Genomic DNA, 21,159 nt, shown 5'->3' with positions numbered 1-21,159 from the left:
TCGCCCCGCCCCAGGGGCGGGCCCGAGGAAGGAGTTTGGACCTTTCCGGCCACCACTGGCTTCAATATGGCTGCCCCCAGAGAAAGGCGAGGCTAACGTGAAAGCACAGACCCTGACTCGCTCGTCGCATGGATCGTAGCGCAGAGTTCAGAAGATGGAAGGCGCAGTGTCTGAGCAAAGCGGACCTCAGCCGGAAAGGCAGTGTGGACGAGGATGTGGTAGAGCTTGTGCAGCTCCTAAATGGGCGAGAACAGTTTTTCACCACCAGTTCCTGCGCTGGCCGCATCATCCTCCTAGACCGGGTGAGCAGGACCCTTTGTGCCCTTCCAGCGCCTGCCCTGTAGTGTGTGCAACACCAGGAGCCTTGTGCTCACCCAGTGTAACACCCTGTGTTTGTTCTTCTGACCGGTGGTCTCGGTTTATCAAGGAAACTGAGAGGGTGACTTAAACCAATGCTTCTAAAATTTTAATGTGTTAATCACTTGGAGATATTTTAAAATACAGATTCTGATTCTGTAGGTCTAGAGTAGGGTCTGATCTGTATTTCTAACAAGCCCCCAAGTGATGCTGAAACTACTGGCCTGGGGATGATCTTGAGTTGCAAGGGTTAGAGAATTTTATTTTTTTAATACTAAGGAATTCTAAAGACTTCCCAGCCTGGCGAGGCGGCTGTCTTCTCGTTAACCGCTCTACCAAATCGTTGTTAACCACCTGATTGAAGATCGCTATGGTTAAGAAGTTTACTGCCTCCTAGTGGCTCACTTCGTTATTACAACTTTGGTAATTAACGTTACCTGAGAAAGTACATTAGTATGTAGTCTGTGATAGTGGTCAGTCCCTCAGGCTTTGGAGTGATACTGCTTAGATTCTAAACCTGTTTTGGGTATTATTGGCTATGTGACTTTAGGGAAGTTATCTAAACTTAGCCCCTTCTTGTTCCATGAACTAAGGATAATAAAGAGTATCCACTTCATAGGGATTCTATGTAGAGGAAATGGGATAATTTATTTGAAACCTTTAGCACCGTGCCTGGCATATTAAGTGCACTGTAAAAGTTAGCATTAGGACTGAATTCAGAGCATGAATTCATTAGGACTGAATTCAGAGCATGAAAGACAGCACACTCAGAAATTCATTCTTTAGCTCCTCACTGACAGACCATTTGCCGGTCTCCCAGGTTAGCAGGGCCTGCTCATTCTTATATTGCTTCCATTGCCCCCTGAGCACTGGCACTCTTGCTTGTCTTGATCTCTCTCTCTTCCTCCATTTCTCCTGCCCTGTCTTACCTGGATTTCTGCAGTGGTTTCCTAACAGGTCACTGAGCTCTACCTGTTCACTGAACTCTACCAGTCTTTCTACCCCAAACCATGTTACACACTGTTAACGGATTCCCCTTTCTAAAGCACAACTCTGTGCATGTCACTCATCTATGCTGAAATACTCTAGTATACCGTTCAGCTCTATTTTCCACTATTACTCTTCATCTTAATCTGTTTACTGAAACAACTATTCTCTTTTCCCTCTTATATTTATCTGCCTTTGCCTTTGCTCATGTTTATTTTTCCTAAAATGTCTTCCCCCATTTCTGCATATCTGAGACGTACCTCCCCAATCTCCCCTTTTCTACCTGAATACAAACACACACATCCATTTGGAAGCCATGACTATTTCTTCTGAACTGCCTTAGGACTTTTTCTGAACCTCTTTTCATTTTATGTATTATCTTATACCTTGTATTTATTTTCACTTTGCCTTATTTCTGGAAGAATTTGGATCAACTTACAAATAGGCAGTACAAAAAGAAAAATAAAAAGTGAGAAAATCTGCATAAAGGGAGTATAGATAAGATGAAGCAGAGATGGCATTAGTTCTCAAAATATACCACTAGACTCTGTAAATTTGCTAGAGGTGGGCCACATATTTGGCTGTAAGATTTAGAGCAGCCAGCATAAGATCAGAAACATAAGTCACTGAGGTCATTCAGTGAAAACAAATCAGTTATTTAGGACAAGCGCAGCTCTTCTCCTTTCCAAAGCCAGACAGCAAAGTCTCCTGTGTACCCACTGTATAAAAGTTACGTTGTAAAAAAAAGAAAGAGAAAATGCATAACTTTAAGAAAAAAAAAAAGAAGTTACCTTGTAGAAGTATAGTGATTTAAAAGTGCATGTGTTTCCTGCATCCTCTTTCCAGTGTCCTTGAGGGTAGGATCTGTTTATATCTAAAGTACCTAATAGAACTTAGCAAATAAACATTTTTCCAGTTAATAAGCAAAAAGTTATGTTAAAATATTTGCCCTCTTGAAATTTTGATCTTTCAATCCTAGCTCTGCCCTTTGGGACTACACATAAGGTCTGATCCAGAGGTCACAAATTTATGCCTATAGCGACTAGGGACATAGGAAGGTATGAACAGATCAGGTGTCAGTAAAAAGTGGTAGGTCCTGTGTGGGACTGGAACACTGCTTTCTTACAAAAGGAATTCAAAAAAAATTTTTTTTTAATATTGTGCTAATCATATAAAACAGCTAGAGTACAATTTAGGGGCTATTCGTGTGCAACCCCTTGTGATAATCCCTTTGCTCCTGACAAAATCATGATCGTATTTCAGAAAATATTTATTAAGTTCTTTTACCTTAATAAACAAATTACTTTCTTTCTATCTCAAATAATTTGGTTGCATTTTTGTTAACATTTACGTTAACTTTACCCAAAAGCCTGTTGAATTGTTCTCAGTAATACTTAAAATCACGTGGGATTATTAATTTAAGAAAGCCTAAAATATACTATACATTGTACTAATTATTTTGTAAATATTATATGATAAATTAAATTATGTTATTTTTTCATTTTAGGGTATAAATGGTTCTGAGGTTCAGAAGCAAAACTGTTGCTGGCTACTGGTTACACACAAACCCTGTGTGAAAGATGATGTGGTAAGTTTTTATATATAAATTTAGAAATAAACTTTAATTCACAGTCACTTTAAATACATAGGAAAAGAATAGAAAATTCAAGGTGGTTTATAAATTTAAGGTGGTTTATAATCTACAGTCATTATGTAGAATCATAATGACTGTAGATTATAAAGCCTAAAGAGAATTCATTACAATGGCTTTTTTGTTAGTTGTGGGAGGTTATTATCTGTGCTGGATTATTTAGTTTCCTAAATTAAAATGTTTAGATGAGTTCATATAAGTTTGCATTAGTCAGGCATTTTACGTTACTAGCTCAGGTGCTTAAATGTTGTCTTCAAAGCTCACTCAGTCTCCATCTCCTTTGGGTACTGGTTCTCTCTGTATGTCTGCCCTTCTCCTCTTGTGTGGCAGATAATCTTTGTGTCAGGAAAGATAGCTGCCAGCAACCCCAGCAGAAAAAGATTTACTTTTTAAGATCCATGTATCATTTCCAAAGGACAATGAGTCATCCTTCCTGGTTAGGTGTTCTCCCCCCTGAGATCAGCTATTTTTGCCAGTAGAATGGAATGCTATCCTTGATCACACCTAGGCACTTGGCGTCTCTGATATTAAGATAGTGGGAGTGATGAGTGACAGGGTCATGCTTGACAGTGCCACCAGAATCAAATGATGTGAAGGAGGGAGGATGGTGCAGGGAGACTAGGCAGACAGAAGAAACAACTGCCTTATATAGCTTCTAGCTGAGACATAATTGTATATGTGTCTCAAACCTCAATCTAACAGCAAAACATTTAGACAGACCTTCTAGTACTTTCTAGACCTCCTAGTCTTTATATACCATATTCCTTAATGAAAAATCTGCTATGGAATTAAATAGAGTAGTAGTTGACTTTTTTGAGGTATGGTTGGAAAGAATGACACAGAAGGTTTATGGGAGAATTAGAAATCAGGTCTCTTAAAAGAATAAGCGGATCAATAAGTTTTGGAGAAAGAGGACCCAGAAAACAGAGTGAAAAGTTACTGTGGAAGGATGCAGAATGAGTCTGAAAGTTCCTTGGAAAAATTGAAGTTACGTAGGATAAAGGGTCACCAAAGAACAGGATCATGTATTTGTGTCTGATCCTAACATTTTCCGTTTATTTAGATTGTAGCCCTAAAGAAAGCGAATGGCGAAGCCATTTTGAAATTTGAACCACTTGTTCTTCATGTACAGTGTCGACAGTTGCAGGATGCACAGATTCTGGTAAAATTTTGTGATTATACTTGAATTTATAGGTATGTGAGTAGATTTAATTTTAAACTTTAAATTTTCTACCAAAATTAATGCAATGCTAGTTTAATCAACTAGTGTTTTATTTAATTATAGATTTGGGGTTATAAATGTTTCTGCAGTTTGTAGGGCTAAAGTGTTTATTTGATTAGCCAGATGGTCCAAATTTAACAAATTTATTTTCTTACAGCATTCAGTGGCAATAGATTCTGGTTTCAGGAACTCCGGCATAACAGTGGGAAAGAGAGGAAAGACTATGTTGGTACGACACCTTTTGACAAAAAGCAATTTTTTGATCATGAAGTAATCCAGATTATTGAATAACCTTCTACTCAAATCTTCTTGTCATTCCCTTGCTCAGAAACCTTCAGTGACTGACTTTTCTGTACAGGGCGAAGTCCAGAGTTGTTAGATTTACATTTGAGGTCTTATTTTACAGTATTCCCCTCCACTTACTTTTAACTTGATTCTCTCCGTCCTCCTCATCCTAAATAGTCAAGGCCCAATTTAATCAGCACCATGATATAGTGGAAAGAATCACAGACAGGGGGTCTAAAATCTTCTGCCTGCATCCATCAGGGACTGAACTTTCTTAGCTATATCAGGGATCTATCGAACTACTGCCCTAGGGCCACATTCAGCCCCCGGGCGGGCAGTTCTAGTACACCCATTTGATTAATTACTGTCTAAGGTTGCTTTTGTGCTACGATGGCAAAATTGAGTAGTTGTGACAGATATTATATGGCCTGCAAAGTTGAAAATATTTATTATCTATCCTTTCACAGAAAAGGTTTGCCGACCCCTGGACTAGAAGATCTTTAAGGTTCCTTCTAAGTCCCACAGCCTCTCTGAGTCCTTTCCTGGCCAAGCCAACCCCTAGTGATTTTGCTCTATTCTCTCTGATCACACGTGATAGCTACTGTTTGTGTTTACTGTTTGGCATGGTGTACATTGTTTGCTTTTGAACTACTTCAGATCGTCTTCCATTCTAGCTCCCTAGACTTTACTTTTTTCTATCTATTTTAAACAAATATTTTCCAAAAAGAGGTGGCTTAAAAAGAAGACATCTGTAAAGCATGACTAAATCGAAAATGAAAGCTCATGGTACTGATTTGCATCCCCATCTCAGTCCCCACTGCGTGTGGTGGCCCAGGCAAGAACAGAGCCACTCTTTCACCTTTTCTCCTTTGTCTTCCATATTCTATTAGCGACAAGTCCTGTCCCATCTACCTCTGATTTCTCACTCCTGACTCCACCTCTCCAAGCCCTCTGCCACTGCGCCTGCTTGAGCCTGCTTGAGCCATCATCGTCCCTCACCTCTGTCTTTATAGTGGTCTCCTGACTGGTCTTCCTCCTACCCATCTTCTCCTTCAGTCCCTCTAGTCAATACTGTCAGAATCCCCCTTTTAAAGAAGTCAAGGTCTCCTGGTGTTTTCTCAGGCCTTATATAAACTGTTTTTCATCTACCTTATTTATGCTCGTGTTCTGCCAGCATACTTCCACCCCAACCAGATAGAATACTGTTGGTTGTTTCCCAAATGTATTATGCTTTTCCTGTTCCCATGACTATAGAAAAGTTAATCCTCTGGCTGGAATGCTCCCCTTCTCCCATTTTTACATCTGGTGAAATTACACTTACCCTTTAAAATTCCAATTCAGATGCCACATTTCCCATAAAACCACGACCTGTCTCAGTTAGTTGCTCCTCTTCTGCATTCCTTAGCATTTTGTGTGCACATGTACGTGCATGCATGCACATGTACACGTATGTGTTTCTTCTGTCATAGCACCATGACGTATTGTGATTCTCTGTTCACTTGTTTGTTTCCCGTTCAGAAGTGTTAGCTCTTTTAAGGGCAGGGACCATGTTATATTCATCCTGTACCTTCATACCTTACATGGGGCCTAGAGCATTGCAGATGCTTAGTAAAGGCTTCGTAAATGAATTTTTATGCCTCATAATAGTTTTTGTTGTTTCTTAACCTATATCCAGTGTTTGGATTTACTTGGAATATGTTGACTGTTTCATCAACAGCGTTAGTAACATTGGCAACCCTAAAGCATTGAGAAAGCAGCCACTTTGTGAGATAGAAAAGGCATGGTTTATCTTGTAACAACCCTGCTCAAGCAGTGCTAAGAGGCCCTTTAGCATCCAGTCCATTTTGATTTTCCCTTGAAGCTTCTGTTGAGGTTTCATTTATTTCTATTCTTTAAATAGTGTATTACAGCTTCCTTAGCTTTAGTGAGAGTGATACTGTTAAGTTCATTGGATTCTTTGATAATATGTGCTTCTCTGAAAGACAAAATGTATAGACTGACTTGCTTTACAAATGATTTTATACGATGGGAAAATCTATTTGAATCTCCTTTGATTCAACTGTATTTAACTAAATTATATCAAAGCACAAACTTAAATGTTGTAATGGAGCTAAACTATATATAAACACAGCCCTGACTGGGACTTTTCTTTAGTTATCTTCAGTTTCTCTAGTACATAAGTCATCATATCTAAATTGCTCCTTGCAGGCTGTCCGGAGCACACATGGCTTAGAAGTTCCATTAACCCATAAAGGAAAACTGATGGTGACAGAGGAATATATCAACTTCCTGATAAAGATAGCAAATCAAAAAATGGAGGAAAACAAGAAGAGAATTGAAAGGTATAGTCTTACATGCCTAGGTCTTCTTTGAAAATATTAATATACACCATCTTCAGTTTATACTCCCAACTGCTTTTATATTTGTAGCCTTATCACGAATAATTAAGATGATGCAAGTAATTGATGAGAGTAGGCCAGACTGCAATGGGTACTAAATGGAGCATAAAGGGGAGGAAGCTCCATGGAGGATAGTGGGACACGTGACTGCCAGCAACAGGCATAAAGGAGAAACAGTCACTCAGGTAAGAGCCCAGCAGCCCCAGGGACCATAACTGATCCAGTTGAAGGCAGCCAGGGAGGAGGTACACTCTGCCTCCTGGGTGTGGCCTACTGAAGACTACCTAGAATCTCCTTTTGAGGAGAACAGCCTGTTTAATTTTAGTCTGATAAATATTTTACACCTCTGGCTAGCTCAGAACCCAGCTCCTATCATGCATTAGATTTGAATTGGCCTAATAGTACCAGTCAGAAGGATTATGGCTATCAAGTCACATCTTTATATTTCTCTTGTTCTTAAACTTCACCTCCTGGTAGATTAATTTTACATGACTTTCTTTTTAAACTTTTTCCTAAGAATAGAATCTTTGATGTAAAGAAGTGACTATTATGCTGCCTTTTATATATGAAGATAAATGCCACTGACCTACCATCAGTAAGATGTAAATTTCTGAGTTATTTAAGCACTGATGGTCATCTTGTTGTCATTTATAATTTTCTTTTTGCTTTTTCCCCCACCCCTTTGGTCACCTCACAACTAGCCAATCACTGCCTAAATAACTCTTGAGTCATTCTTCTCTCCCCACCCTTCGTGCCATGTTCTTTATTCAGGACCATTGCAGTAACCTTATTAGCTGGTCTCATAGTAGAATGCTTCCAGTATGTCTCTCTGCTAAGCCATTCTCTGTATCACCATCAGAATCCTGTCTGAAATGAAAAGGAATCCTATTGCTTAATTTGCCTGCTTAAAATTCTTTAATACCTAGAACTTGTTATGAAGCAGCTAAGGCCAGAAGTGCCAATGGCAGCAGTGTGGCATGGTGGAAAGGGGTAGAAATGGGCTCCAGAGGCAGAACTGAGTTCAAATCCTGCTTCCCCCACAACTTACTCAACTCTCTTGGCTTCATTTTTCTTGTACCTACGTTATCGTAAAGAACAATTTTAGTATACACTAGACGGCATATGTATAATGACAGGCCCTGTCCGTGTTATGTCACGGATTCTTAGAATAGGATAGCCTTTCTCCTTCTTCACCGACTCATACAGAGAATAAACCTATAATCACATCAGTACCACCATCCAGGCTTTCTTAACCAGGGCTCCTTATTTGAACCACAGAATTAACAAAATTATTCGAGTGACTATTTCTCAGTTCTCCCAACAGTGGTATATAACTTGTACTAGTCTAGATACATTGGAGAGAAGTAATTCATGACATACAATGGACGTCCTCAAGCATTAGGGCTGAATTTTTTAGCGGAAGCCTGGCTGAAAAAAGCTGAGAGGTTACCTGGCCACAAGGTTCTTTGAGCAAACATTCTAAATAAAGTGATGATTTCAAGTAAGCAACTGAAGGTACGTAGCCAGTCCACCAGACTACAGAGTTTGAACTATATGTTGGTACTTACTGGTACCATTGCAAAAGTTGACTACGGTTGTTAGATAGTATTCTAGTGAGACTGTTTGCGAAAATGTACGAGGTGGCAAATCAGTTTCTCTGTTTCCTTACTTGAATTTCAATAAGATTATAAATATAGCCCAAGATCAACTATACACCTGGTGAAGTTAATTGAGTCACGTTCACCAACTATAAAATCAAATTATGCTTTAAATCCATTGACTCAAAAATATGTTTTGAGATTATGATGTGCATGCTGCTATCAAGAGAGTCATGCTCATCATATAAAATCAGTGAAAAATTAAAGAAGGGTAAAAAGTTTCTTAAGATACTGATTAGAAGATTACATGTGAATTCAGAAAGGGTGAACAAATTAGGGAGCTCCTTTGGGAACAGCTGTATATTCAACCAAATGCAGAGAAAGAGTTACTCTTCTGCTGTGGAAAAGAGAAAAAATAAACACTGGAGGTGATGAGTTCTGCAATCAGACGTTGAGTACTAAAATTGGTTTCTCACAGGACCAAAGTTTCATAATTCAAACAACTATAATAAGAGAATTTTTAAAAGTTAAAATCCTAATGTGTAACATTCCAGCAATAAGAAATATTCTTGAGATATGAAAATCAAAAGGTAAAATAATTTTAATAGAAAAAAAGCCTCTTTTGTAAAAAAACAATTCCTAAGCCCACTTCTTAGTGGGAAGAGTAAGATAATTTCATACATAATGATTTCCAGGTAAAAAATATGAAGTTTGGAGATCTATTTACCCATTACAAGCGGAGGGCTATCTTTGTAGCTGTTAATAAGAGATCAGGACTGACTTGGGTTGGATGGAATTAGCCATGTTCTTCTTCTCACCAACTATGTAATAAGACAATAAATGTTCAATAAAATGTAGAATAAACAGAAATAGAATTACAGATGTAGAAAACAATCTTATGGTTACCAGGGCGGAAGGGGGTGGTGGGAGTGATAAATTGGGAGGTAAGGATTGACATATACACACTACTATATATAAAATAGGTAACTAATAAGGACCTACTGTATAGCACAGGGAACCCTACTCCATACTATGTAATGACCTATATGAGAGAAGAGTCTAAAAAAAGTGGATATATGTGTATGTATAACTGATTCACTTCTCTGTACACCTGAAACTAACACTACATTGTAAATCAACTATACTCCAATTTAAAAAAACATGGCATCTTAAAAAAATTTTTTTTAAAAATATAGAGTAAAAGGGCCAAATATATTGGCATATAATATTGATAAAAATAAAGCAAATTAGACTGAAAAAGTAAATGAATATTTCCAATGGTTGGTTTTTTTGTGGTAAAATATACATAACTAAAATTTATAATTTTAACCATTATACAGTTCATTGGTATTAGGTACATTCACATTACTATGCAACCACCACTATCACTGCTGTTTATCTCCAGACCCTTTTCATTATCCCAAATTGAAACTCCATACCCATTAAACAATAATTCTCCACTCCCCAAACTCCCAGCCCCTGGCTGGTAACCACTCTTCTGTTTTCTGTCTCTTATGATTTTGACTATTCCAGGTACCTCATACAAGTGGAATCATACAATATTTGTCCTTTTGTGTTTGGCTTATTTCACTTAGCATAATGCTGTCAAGGTTTATCCATGTTGTAGTGTGATCAGAAGTTTACTTTTTTTTTTTCTTTTTTGCGGGCTTTCTTTTTTCTCTGTTTAAATTTTTATTTTATATTGGACTATAGTTGATTTACAATGTTGTGTTAGTTTTAGGTGTACAGCAAAGTGATTCAGTTATGCATATACATATATCTATTCTTTTTCAAATTCTTTTCCCATTTAGGTTATTACACAATATTAAGCAGAGTTCCCTGTGCTATACAGTAGGTCCTTGTTGGTTATCTGTTTTAAATATAGTAGTGTGTATATGTCAATCCCAGACTCCCAATTTATCCCTCCCCCACCTTTCCCCTTTGGTAACCATAAGTTTGTTTTCTAAGTCTGTGAATCTGTATCTGTTTTGTAAATAAGTTCACTTGGATCATATTTTTTAGATTCCACACATAAGTGATATCATATATTTGTCTTTGTCTGACTTACTTCACTTAGTGTAATAATCTCCAGGTCCATCCATGTTGCTGCAAATGGCATTATTTCATTCTTTTTAATGGCTGAGTAATATTCCATTGTATATATGTACCACATCTTCTTTATCCATTCATTTGCGATGGACATTTAGGTTGCTTCCATTTCTTGGCTGTTGTAAACAGTGCTGCAATGAGCATTGGGGTGCATATATCCTTTCCAACCATGGTTTTCTCCAGATAGATGCCCAGGAGTGGGATTGCTGGATCATGTGGTAGCTCTATTTTTAGTTTTTTAAGGAACCTCCATACTGTTTTCCACAGTGGCTGCACCAATTTACATTACCACGAATAGTGTAGGAGGGTTCCCTTTCTCCACACCCTCTCCAGCATTTATTGTCTGTAGACTTTTTGATGATGGCCATTCTCACTGGTGTGAGGTGATACCTCATTGTAGTTTTGATTTGCATTTCTCTAATAATTAGTGATGTTGAGCATCTTTTCATGTGCCTCTTGGCCATCTGTATGTCTTCTTTAGAGAAATGTCTGTTTAGGTCTTCTGCCCATTTTTTGATTGGGTTGTTTGTTTATTGATATTGAGCCACATGAGCTGTTTGTAAATTTTGGGGATTAATCCCTTGTTGGTTGCATTGTTTGCAAATATTTTCTCCCATTCGGAGGATTGTCTTTTCGTTTTGTTTATGGTTTCCTTTGCTGTGCAAAAGCTTTGGAGTTTAGTTAGGTCCCATTTGTTTACTTTTGTTTTTATTTCCATTACTCTAGGAGACAGATCGAAAAAGATATTGCTGCAATTTATGTCAGTGTTCTGCTTGCATTTTCCTCTAAGGGTTTTATAGTGTCTGGTCTTACATTTAGGTCTTTCATCCATTTTGAGTTTATTTTTGTGTATGCTGTTAGAGAATGTTCTAATTTCATTCTTCTACATGTAGCTGTCCAGTTTTCCCAGCACCATTTATTTATTTATTTTTTTTGTGTGTGTGTGGTATGCGGGCCTCCCTCTGCTGTGGCCTCTCCCGTTGCGGAGCACAGGCTCCGGACGCGCAGGCCCAGCGGCCATGGCTCACGGGCCCAGCCGCTCCGCGGCATGTGGGATCTTCCCAGACCGGGGCGCGAACCCGGTTCCCCTGCATCGGCAGGTGGACGCGCAACCACTGCGCCACCAGGGAAGCCCTCCCAGCACCATTTATTGAAGAGGCTGTCTTTTTTCCATTGTATAGTCTTGCCTCCTTTGCAGAAGTTTACTTCTTTTTAAGGCTGAATAATATTCCATTGTATTTAACATATATTGTTTATCCATTCATTCATCAATGGATGTTTGAGTTTTTTCCCTTTTAGCTATTGTGAATAATGATGCTGTGAACATGGGTATACAAATATCTGTTTGAGTGTCTGCTTTCAGTTATTTTTGATATTTACCCAGAAGTGGAATTGCTAGATGATATGGTAATTTTATATTTAATTTTTTGAAGAACTTCCATACTCTTTTCCACAGGAGCTGCACCATTTTACATTCCCACCAACAGTATACAAGGGTTTCCTTCTCAACATCCTTGCCAACACTTGTTGTCTTTTGTTTTTTTGATAATTACCATTCTGACAGGTGTGAAGTGATATCTCATTGTGGTTTTGATTTGCATTTCCCTGATGATTAGTGACACGGAGCATTATTTCATATACCTGTTGGTAAGAATTTCTGTTACATCACTTTGCTGCTTTCCTTCCTGTTTGTGGTGCTTTTTCTTAGCTTCCTTCTGGATTTCTCTTGTTATTCTATCTGTTGGTTAAATGCTATTGTTCTCCAGGATTCCTTTCTTGGCCCATTGCTTCAGCTACTTCCCCAGATACTGGTAGATCTTCCAAATCTCTCCTGAGTCCTGGGCCCATATGTCTAATAACCTATTAAATGTATGTAACCAAAATATCCTATCAGCCTTTCCTTAATATCTTTCTTATCTTAATCCCAACCTCATTTACCCATTTCCTTGGTTCAAATTCTTATTATCATTTACCAGCATTATTACAGTTCATGCCTCAGTGAAAACAGAAATATGAACCATATTAAATTACAGTTGTTTAAATGCACATATGTCTTTTTTTCCCCAGTACAACTTGGTCACATTGTGTATAGGACTGACTTTCCCCTCCCACCAACCAAACACATACCCATACATACACACACTTCAAATATCTCTCATCCTAAAACCTTATAGAGTGTCTGGCTCACAGTAGAAACCCAATAAATGTTTATTGAGTTTATCCTAAACAATAAAGGAACTTAAAAGTTAACACATTATACTGAGTTCACCAAAGGCAAAGACAGTTTCTTATTATTTTCTGAGTGTCTGACAGGAGCATAGAGGTCAATAAATATTTGCTCAATTTATCTGACAGACTCTTTCTAACAGTAGTACTACTTTTATGGCTTCAAAGCCTTAGGGTGATTATTCTGGAAGATGTAAAATGGCTTACTCATGGGGCAAGCAGGAGTAGGCTCTTGCTACACAGTCCAGGCAAGAAGTAACAGGACCCTAAGTAACAAAATGAATGGGAGAGATACTGCAGAACATAACCCGAATGTGGCAGCAGATAGAAACGGGGGGAGAAGAGAAGGAGTCAAGTCTTATTTTTTAAAATGGAACTAAAGCTGGTAAATAAATAACTCACACATTTCCCTATATACTTAAGATCAGAGAAGTAGATAATGAAGATCAGAGAAGTAAATAGTGAAAACACATATTTTCTGATAGTTCCTCCTTGGATGTCCCCTCCCTTCAATTTTTCCTCTCATAATTCCTCTCCCTTTACCTAGCCAGCTTCCACTCATCCTTGCAATTCAGCCCAGGCATTGGTTTTTTTTCCAAGGAACATTTCATGATCTTACTTGGACCAAAGTGCCCCCAGTGCCCCCAGTGTGCTCCTGCTTTATCTTAGCTTTTTCATGGCACATTGAATGTATCTTTAACGGCTCTGCAGCCCCCATTAAACCCTGAGCTCCCTGAGGGCACAGACCACATTTCTTACCTGTTTCTAGCACTGGCACAGGCCCTGTCACATACATCTTTTTTAATAAAAAATGCTAGAGCTTAAAATCAGTTAAAAATCCAAATACATGATATATGAGAATAGCCTTCTTTTGTTATTTGTGAATAATAGAAGCCTTAAAAGGGTATGAAATTGTGCCTAGATTTCATTAATTTTATGTTCCTATTTCGGAAGTCACCGAAATACCAGCTTTTTATTGCACGTGGTCCTCTAACAGATCCGAGAAACAAGAATTCATTTTCCCAGGACTGTTCTGAAAAGTTCTTTCATGAAGAGAACTATATACAGGTTGCCCTATGTCATGATAATCTTGACTGTGGAGGTAGAAAAACTGAAGACAATTTGATTTTCTTTTGAGGGGGGAAAAAAAACAGTTACTTGAGCATACATTTCTTTTTATACTCCAAACTCTTTTTGTTGCCTTTGAGAGCTGAGAAAATTACACTTTGAGAATTGGGCTTTAGAATGCTGTGTGAAGGGTCATATCATGAGAAGAGAACGTGTAATTGGAAAACAAATTTCTGACTTATTGAGTAAGATAGTTTCCCAAAGGACATTTTAAAAGTTCCCTTAACCAAGGAAAACAAAAAAGTAGTTGAAGTTTTATTCTTGGCTTTCAACATGGAAAGGTCTTTGTTCCATTTTACCAGTTGTTTTTTTGGTACCCCAAGGATATAGCTTTGAATTCTTAGGTTGTTTGATGGAAGATTAAAGTAAGGCACCTGTTCCTCTTTAATTACCTTTTTAATGTAATTGACAAGGTATTTTACACAGCTGTTAATTCTCTGTGATCATAAAAGAGGAATTTAGTCTTATCTTTAATTTTCTAGGAATGCAGTAGAATCCAGAGAAAAGACTTGGTTACCTAAGTTTAAAGAGAAGGGTTGGGTAGAGAGTGATAGAAGATAAAGTTGCGCATCATGAATAACCTCTTATTATCAGATAAGGGTGATTCATACCCTTTTGTAGCATGCTTGGATTTGTTTTAGATAAAATGAGTTATGCTACTGGGTCATTTTTTAAAACCATTCTAAATAGGCATTGTGGAAGATGAGAAGAAAACCAGTCATTGAAGTCACCCAGGATGATGGCAAGACCTGGAGACAAAGATCAAGCCAAGTGTAGAAGTTTTTTCCATGAATGTAAAGGACTGAACAGAATATTGTTAGATAACCAGAGGGGCACGTGAAGGAGTTTAGTCTGGCAAACTGTTGGTGAGGCAGGTGAATTCTGACCTTATCGCTCAACTCTGAGGCAGGATATGGAAATAATAAGCAGTCTCCACTTAAGAGGAATGCAGGGCAGTGGTGTCTTTGTGGGAAACCAGGTTTCAGTTAAGTAAGGATATAAGGAATGCATTAAATGAAAAGGTTGTTACCATGTTATAGGGTCTAAAAAATTAAACATCAGTTAATATTTTTCAAAGCCTTTTGCTATAACTCTTAAAATACTGTTTTCCCTTTTACTGTACCTCCCTCTTTGAGATTGATTTATTCATTTTAGAAATATCAATTAGCCCTTATTATCTGCCAGGCATGGTGCTGGATATCAAGGTATACAGCGATGAGTATGTAAGTTTTTGAAATATGGATAGGATATTAATAATCATGTTAGGTATATATTAGCATTGTGTGGAGTATTTGGGAAGAGGTGATTATCTTGGGTTTTTTAGGGCAGTTTTAGAGCTTTTGCATGCAGAACTTAGCCTGTTCATTGAATTAAAGAAAGAAGAAAATTGGTCCAAATAGCAATCTCTTCTGCAGATGTCAGAAATTTCCTGTCATAGCCTCCCATTATAATAGGATATTAAAGCATGATGAGATCCCTACAGTGGCAAAGGAGTTCTCAACTTTTAGATCATTTTATTTGGGACCTAAGATAATACATTCATATTTACCTTTTTTGTTCAGTAGTTATTTATTCACTTATTTGGCATATTTTTACCCAAGTGTGGCTGTACTGTACTCCATGCTAAGAATATAACAGAAGACAGGATAGATGGAGTCCTTGGTCATATGGAGTTTATTTTCCGTAAAAATAGTCGTTTTTAGAACTTACTCGGTGCCAGGCACTGTGCTAGGTACTTACATATATATCCCTCCGATAGCCCTGCTAGGTACAGGATAATAGCTAGTTTTATAAATGAGGAAATCGAGACTCAGTGAGGTTGGAATTAGCCAACCTCAACTTTCCCAGGGGACCACTCGTCTAAAGCACACACAACATACCAAGCCATCCTGCTGCTTTCCAACGTATGCTGAAAACTAACACAAAAACTCCAGCAGGAAAATGAGTAAAGGAAAAGAATAATTTACATTAAAAAATTAAAGTAGCTAATAAAAAATGTTCAATTTCACTTTGAAACAAAGAAATGAAAATATAAATAATGAGAGACCGTAATCACCTATAAGTAAAGCGTGTTTTTTGATGTAATATTCACTGTATGAGTGAAGTGGTCTCTCAAGTTCTGCCCTTAGAAGCATATTTTTTGAATACCCATTCTGGAAAACAGGTAGTACTTATCAAGAGCCTTAAATATTTATAACCTTTAACCATGCAGTTACATTTCTAGGTATCTATACTAAATAGCTAGAAACTCAGATCACATTATTTCTAAAATGTTTATCACATTGTTGTTTGTATTGGGAAAATTTGAAAGTAAATTAAGGCCAATCTAAGTGGCATAATGTTATACTACCATTAAAAAGTATTATTTTGTAGTTCATTTAGTGATATGGAAAGTATTTTCAATAAATATTAAATTTGAAAAAACAATGTAAAACTTTATATGTAATACCACAATTGTATAAAAGACAGTAGGTATATGTATACATTTACAGATGTATTAATTCAGAATATACTAATAAACTGGAAAGAATAAAAATATGAGAGTCATTATTTTTAGGTAGTTATGTAAAGGTGATCTGTATTTGTAACTTCACATATTTTGCAAATTCTCTAAAATGAGCCTCTATTACATTTATGATTCTTTTCAAAGAATATATTTTTTTCTTTTTTTTTTAATCTTTGTTTGATTCCTATATCTGGAGTAGAAATTAAGGTAGGATAGAGGTTGTCAAGAGGTGATTCCAAACCAGTTTTCAGGACTGTTCTTAAAGAACTGAAACATTTCTTCTCCTAAGTAAAAAATCATAAAAGCAAGCACATTATTTCTGTGATTTATTCTATATCTTGAGGTTAATATGAGACATCAGGTTTATACAATTTATAAATTCTAGGTGTATTTCATTTTGTTCAGAACACACAGATATAACAGTAATACTTTATTTCTTTACAGGTTTTACAACTGCCTACAACATGCTTTGGAAAAAGAAACTATTTCTATGATCTCATATCCCAAAGAGAAAATCAAAGAGAAAAATAACTCATCATATACTCACAAGAAAAAAAGAAACCCAGAAAAAGCATGTGGCAAATATATTACTGAAGAAAATAATAAAGAACTTGAAAATGATGATCATGATGATCCAGGAATCAGTGTTACTATCTTCCCTGAAGATTACTGAGATTTGGTTCTGAAGTGTCTTTGTAGAATAATGTTTCTAATAGATATATTATAAAGCTGCTCTTTATAGGAGTATTTTAGTTTGTTGCGTGTATCAGCCTTTCAGAAAAACAAGATTTAATTTTTCTCTATTTTAGGGAAACCCTTAGCTTTTAAAAATAGCTGTGTATAATATCAGTATTTGCTCTTAAATACCATCTTTTTTAGTCACACAGTCATTGCAAAAATAAAATTATGATTTTTAATGCTTCTCTCTCCTTAAGTTTCAGTTTCTACTTCTGTAAAACAAGAGAACTATAATACCCTTTCAAGAGAGCCTTAACATTAGGAATATTAGAGTAAAAATCATAACAACATTTTACTTATTTTTAACTTTGAAATCTCCAGCCTTCAAGGGGGTCACTTTGCTGCTTGTTGCCATGGAGTCCAAGGACAAGTTTTTTCCTCTCTTTAGCCATTGTGGATAAAACAACTGATATCCTTTTTGTTCAGGACAAAATATTATACTTGAACCATCTTTCCCCATTATTTCTCACAAACCAGAGCTTGCCACTGGCACATCCTCCATGAAGCAGGTGGGCATAGTTTTTTACTACACCTGGTCAGAAACGATAACTTACGACACAGGAATCTCAATAGAACAAATGTGCTATGAAAAATTGCAAAGAATCAGAAGCCTCGGGTTTGAGTTCCGACTACTACAGAGAAGTGGGTGGTCCTTAAGCGAATCACTTAATTTCCAAGGGCTTCCATTTCCTCTTCCGCATAATAGTAATTCTGATCCCTCCCATATTTACACCAGAGAAGTGTTGACAGGATCAAGTTAAATAAAAATGTGAAAGCACTTAATAGACCATTTTGCATATATGTTATTATTTACTTTGCTATTTATTTTCATTATAAATTGAAGATTTTTCACAATGTGTTTTCAGAATATCAAATCATAGAAAGTATACATTTAAAGAGAAATTTCTAGTTAGTCATAGAACTAATAAATTGAAAGACAAAAACACCAGAACATCAAGTAAGAAAAATTATATGAGGTAGTCAACACTGAGTTGTGATTTTGGCATTTCCTAATATTTTTATAATTTGCTTAAGTCTTTATATACATTATTTTTAGATTTGTATCCCAGATGCTTATGTTCTGACAGACACCATTTCGTACTCTCATTTTTTAAAGTCAATTGACTTTATAGCTATCTGTTGTCCTCTAAGCGAATTTATCAGGGATGGGGTCCAGGAAGCTCCAAAATTATTGTGAGATTTTTCTTTACTTCTTTTTTCTTTCTTTTTTAAAACTATTATTATTTTTAAAAATTTTACTGAAGTATAATTGATTTACAATGTTGTGTTAATTTCTGCCATACAGCAAAGTGATTCAGTTATACATATGTATATATTCTTTTTCATATTCTTTTCCATTATGATTTTATCACAGGATATTGAATATAGTTCCCCATGCTATACAGTAGGACCTTGTTTATCCATTCTGTATATAATAGTTTGCCTCTGCTAATCCCAAACTCCCAATCCTTCCCTCCTCTGCCCCCCTCCCCCTTGACAACCACAAGTCTGTTCTCTATGTCTGTGAGTCTATTTCTGTTCCATAGAAAAGTTCATTTGTGTCATATTTTAGATTCCACATATAAGTGATATCATATGTTATTTGTCTTTCTGACTTCACTTAGTATGATAATCTCTAGGTCCAACCATGTTGCTGCAAATGGCATTATTTCATTCTTTTTATGGCTGAGTAATATTCCATCGTGTATATGTACCACATCTTATTTATCCATTCATCTGTCGATGGACATTTAGGTTGTTTCCATGTCTTGGCTACTATAAATAGTGCTGTTATGAACATAGGGGTACATGTATGTTTTTGAATTATAGTTTTGTCTGGATATATGCCCATGTTTACTCCTTTTTTCTATCATGGCTCTGCACTCTCTCGTTGGCCTTTAAAGTAAGATACTAATATTTCCCTTAGTCATTTTGAGTCCTCCATCTTCTTGCCATCCTGCAACATTTGGCCCCATTAACACTCTTACACCCCTGAATCTGCCCTTTCAATGACATCCTGAATGCTTTCTTCTCAATCATTTCCCTGTTTATAGTGAATCATCAGTTATTTTTCTCTCCAACACTTTAATATTTTTCAACATTTATTGCACCTTAGAATCATCTTTAGAACCTTGAAAAAATGCAGAAAAAACGTGAGAATCTCCAGGGATAAGCACTTGTATTTTTTCTTTTAAAGCTCCCAAGTCATTCTCTAATTGGAAACCAAAGGGTAATAACGCTGTAGGCATTCCCAAGTTTCTGTCTTTGGCCTTCATCTTGCACTCCTGTCTGCACCCCAGCCAACTCATCCATCCCAGTAGCCTTCACCTCTGAGACAGTGACTCCCACCTCTCCTGTCCTGGTCTGTCTCCTATGCTCTAACTGCTGGGCCTCTCCAATAGAGCTGTTACTTTTCAAAAGTGTTCTCTTGTTTGACTGTTTCCTGGTTCTTTGGCTAGAGAAAGCAGACTTTTGTTGGGGCTTTTTTTTTTTGTCTGAGCCCATTGACATTTCTGGGTTGCTGGCTTTTCCAATGCCCAGTCTGGGATACGTGAGGTAAAAAGAAAACCCAGGGAGCTCACGATTATGTTGTTCTTTAGGTCCCCAAATCCCTAGCTGGTCTACCTTTCCCTTGTCATCTCTCAGAGTCTTCTTATGTTTGTTCTATACATAGTGTCCAGAGTTTTTATTTTTATTTTTGGCTGTGCTGCATGGCTTGCAGGATCTTAGTTCCCCAACCAGGGACTGAACCCAGGCCCCAGCAGTAAAAGTGCCAGGTCCTGACCACTGGACCGCCAGGGAATTCCCTGTCCAGAGGTTTTAGTTGCACTTAGTGGAAGGAATAGGAAAAAGTATATCTATTCCATCTTCCAGAATCAGAAATCTAATATATTTTTTAAATTAATAATATTATCACATCATGGGGTATTGTTGAGGATACTTCTGGAACCCATCCAGATGGCCCAGCTCCCTCTACTTAGTGCTGTGCCCCATCTCCCAGTTTGTATGCTTGGCTGTTCTTGCTTTAGGCTGCTGGAGCCTCTTCATTCTAACATAGAGGAGAAAAAGCCTGAGAGTCTGTTTCCTGCCCTCTACCCACCCCCACCACACACACACTCACTGTCCCGCAGCCAATAATGACAAGTGCAGAGTTTCAAAACAGTTCTGTTGCCCAGAAATGGGATAAACTTGGATGTGCAATTGCCGTTTAAGCTCCCAGCAGCATCAGGCTAAGGCTGGGACGTCACCTTAATCCTATCATGTTTTTCCCACTCCCTTCCCCATTTCTTCTGGGAGCTCCTGCTTAATAAATCACTTGCACGAGAATGGTGTCTTCTTTTACAAGAACCTGACCTAAAGTACTGAGATTATTTTGGCTATATTTGAGAAAGTGATGGCATACGTTTATTATAAAAAGCTGATGTTTTAATGTGCTACAAATTATATCATTGGTAGTGATTTAAACTTATGAGGCAAATAAATTTTTATATTAAGTACAGAGTTTTAAAAATTCTTTTGGGGGAAGTATCTAAACAACAATATTTGAGGATCACTTCTACAATACATACTGTTATAAGAACTTGTCAGGAATAATTGATTCTAGGCAAGGGAGTACTACCATCACAATTCAAGGGGATACCATGTCGTTTAGGTTTTAAAGGCCAAGAAACAAGTTCACTTGACAGAAAAATCCAAGCAAAACTCTTGTAGACAGAGGAATGTGTAATATGAGGCACCAAAGAACACGATGTATTCAGTGATGGTGAATATTCCGTTAAAGCTGAAATACAACATGTGGTATGAAATGAGTCAAGCTGGTTGAAGCACAACTGTGAAGGGCCTTGTGGTCCAGCATGGAGGTAGACCAGTGTTTCCTAAACAGAGCTGTTCAGCAGAATTCCCTGGTGGGAATGGGACTGGGCATGCCAGGCTGCTTTCTAAAACACTGGATC

The 21,159-nt window shown here is 37.3% G+C and overlaps 1 protein-coding gene across 2 annotated transcripts; it reads left to right on the top strand.

Annotated features, from left to right (window-relative positions):
- Positions 1-9: 9 nt before the first annotated feature.
- Positions 10-17,496, top strand: TYW3 (tRNA-yW synthesizing protein 3 homolog). 2 transcript variants are annotated; one of them, XM_007123327.4, is made up of 6 exons: positions 10-302; positions 2,852-2,932; positions 4,059-4,157; positions 4,375-4,446; positions 6,711-6,844; positions 16,913-17,496. In XM_007123327.4, exons 1-6 carry the CDS (start codon positions 129-131, stop codon positions 17,139-17,141), a joined length of 789 nt encoding a protein of 262 aa, XP_007123389.2. In that variant the 5' UTR covers positions 10-128; the 3' UTR covers positions 17,142-17,496. The 2 variants fall into 2 exon arrangements, with proteins under 2 accessions (XP_007123389.2, XP_007123390.2); XM_007123328.4 differs by lacking the exon at positions 4,375-4,446.
- Positions 17,497-21,159: the final 3,663 nt, after the last annotated feature.

Source organism: Physeter macrocephalus, chromosome 4 (genome assembly GCF_002837175.3).
Source record: "Physeter macrocephalus isolate SW-GA chromosome 4, ASM283717v5, whole genome shotgun sequence".
NCBI classification, from domain to species: Eukaryota; Metazoa; Chordata; class Mammalia; order Artiodactyla; family Physeteridae; genus Physeter; species Physeter macrocephalus.
Note: the sequence above shows the minus strand (reverse complement) of the source record. Positions and strands in the feature narration are given on the sequence as shown.

Excerpts from the sequence above, each read along its gene's own strand:
- TYW3 (XM_007123327.4), top strand. The coding sequence starts at position 129 with ATGGATCGTAGCGCAGAGTTCAGAAGATGGAAGGCGCAGTGTCTGAGC. Across the intron at positions 2,933-4,058 it reads CCTGTGTGAAAGATGATGTG|ATTGTAGCCCTAAAGAAAGC; the intron begins GTAAGTTTTTAT and ends CCGTTTATTTAG. Across the intron at positions 4,447-6,710 it reads AGAGAGGAAAGACTATGTTG|GCTGTCCGGAGCACACATGG; the intron begins GTACGACACCTT and ends TGCTCCTTGCAG.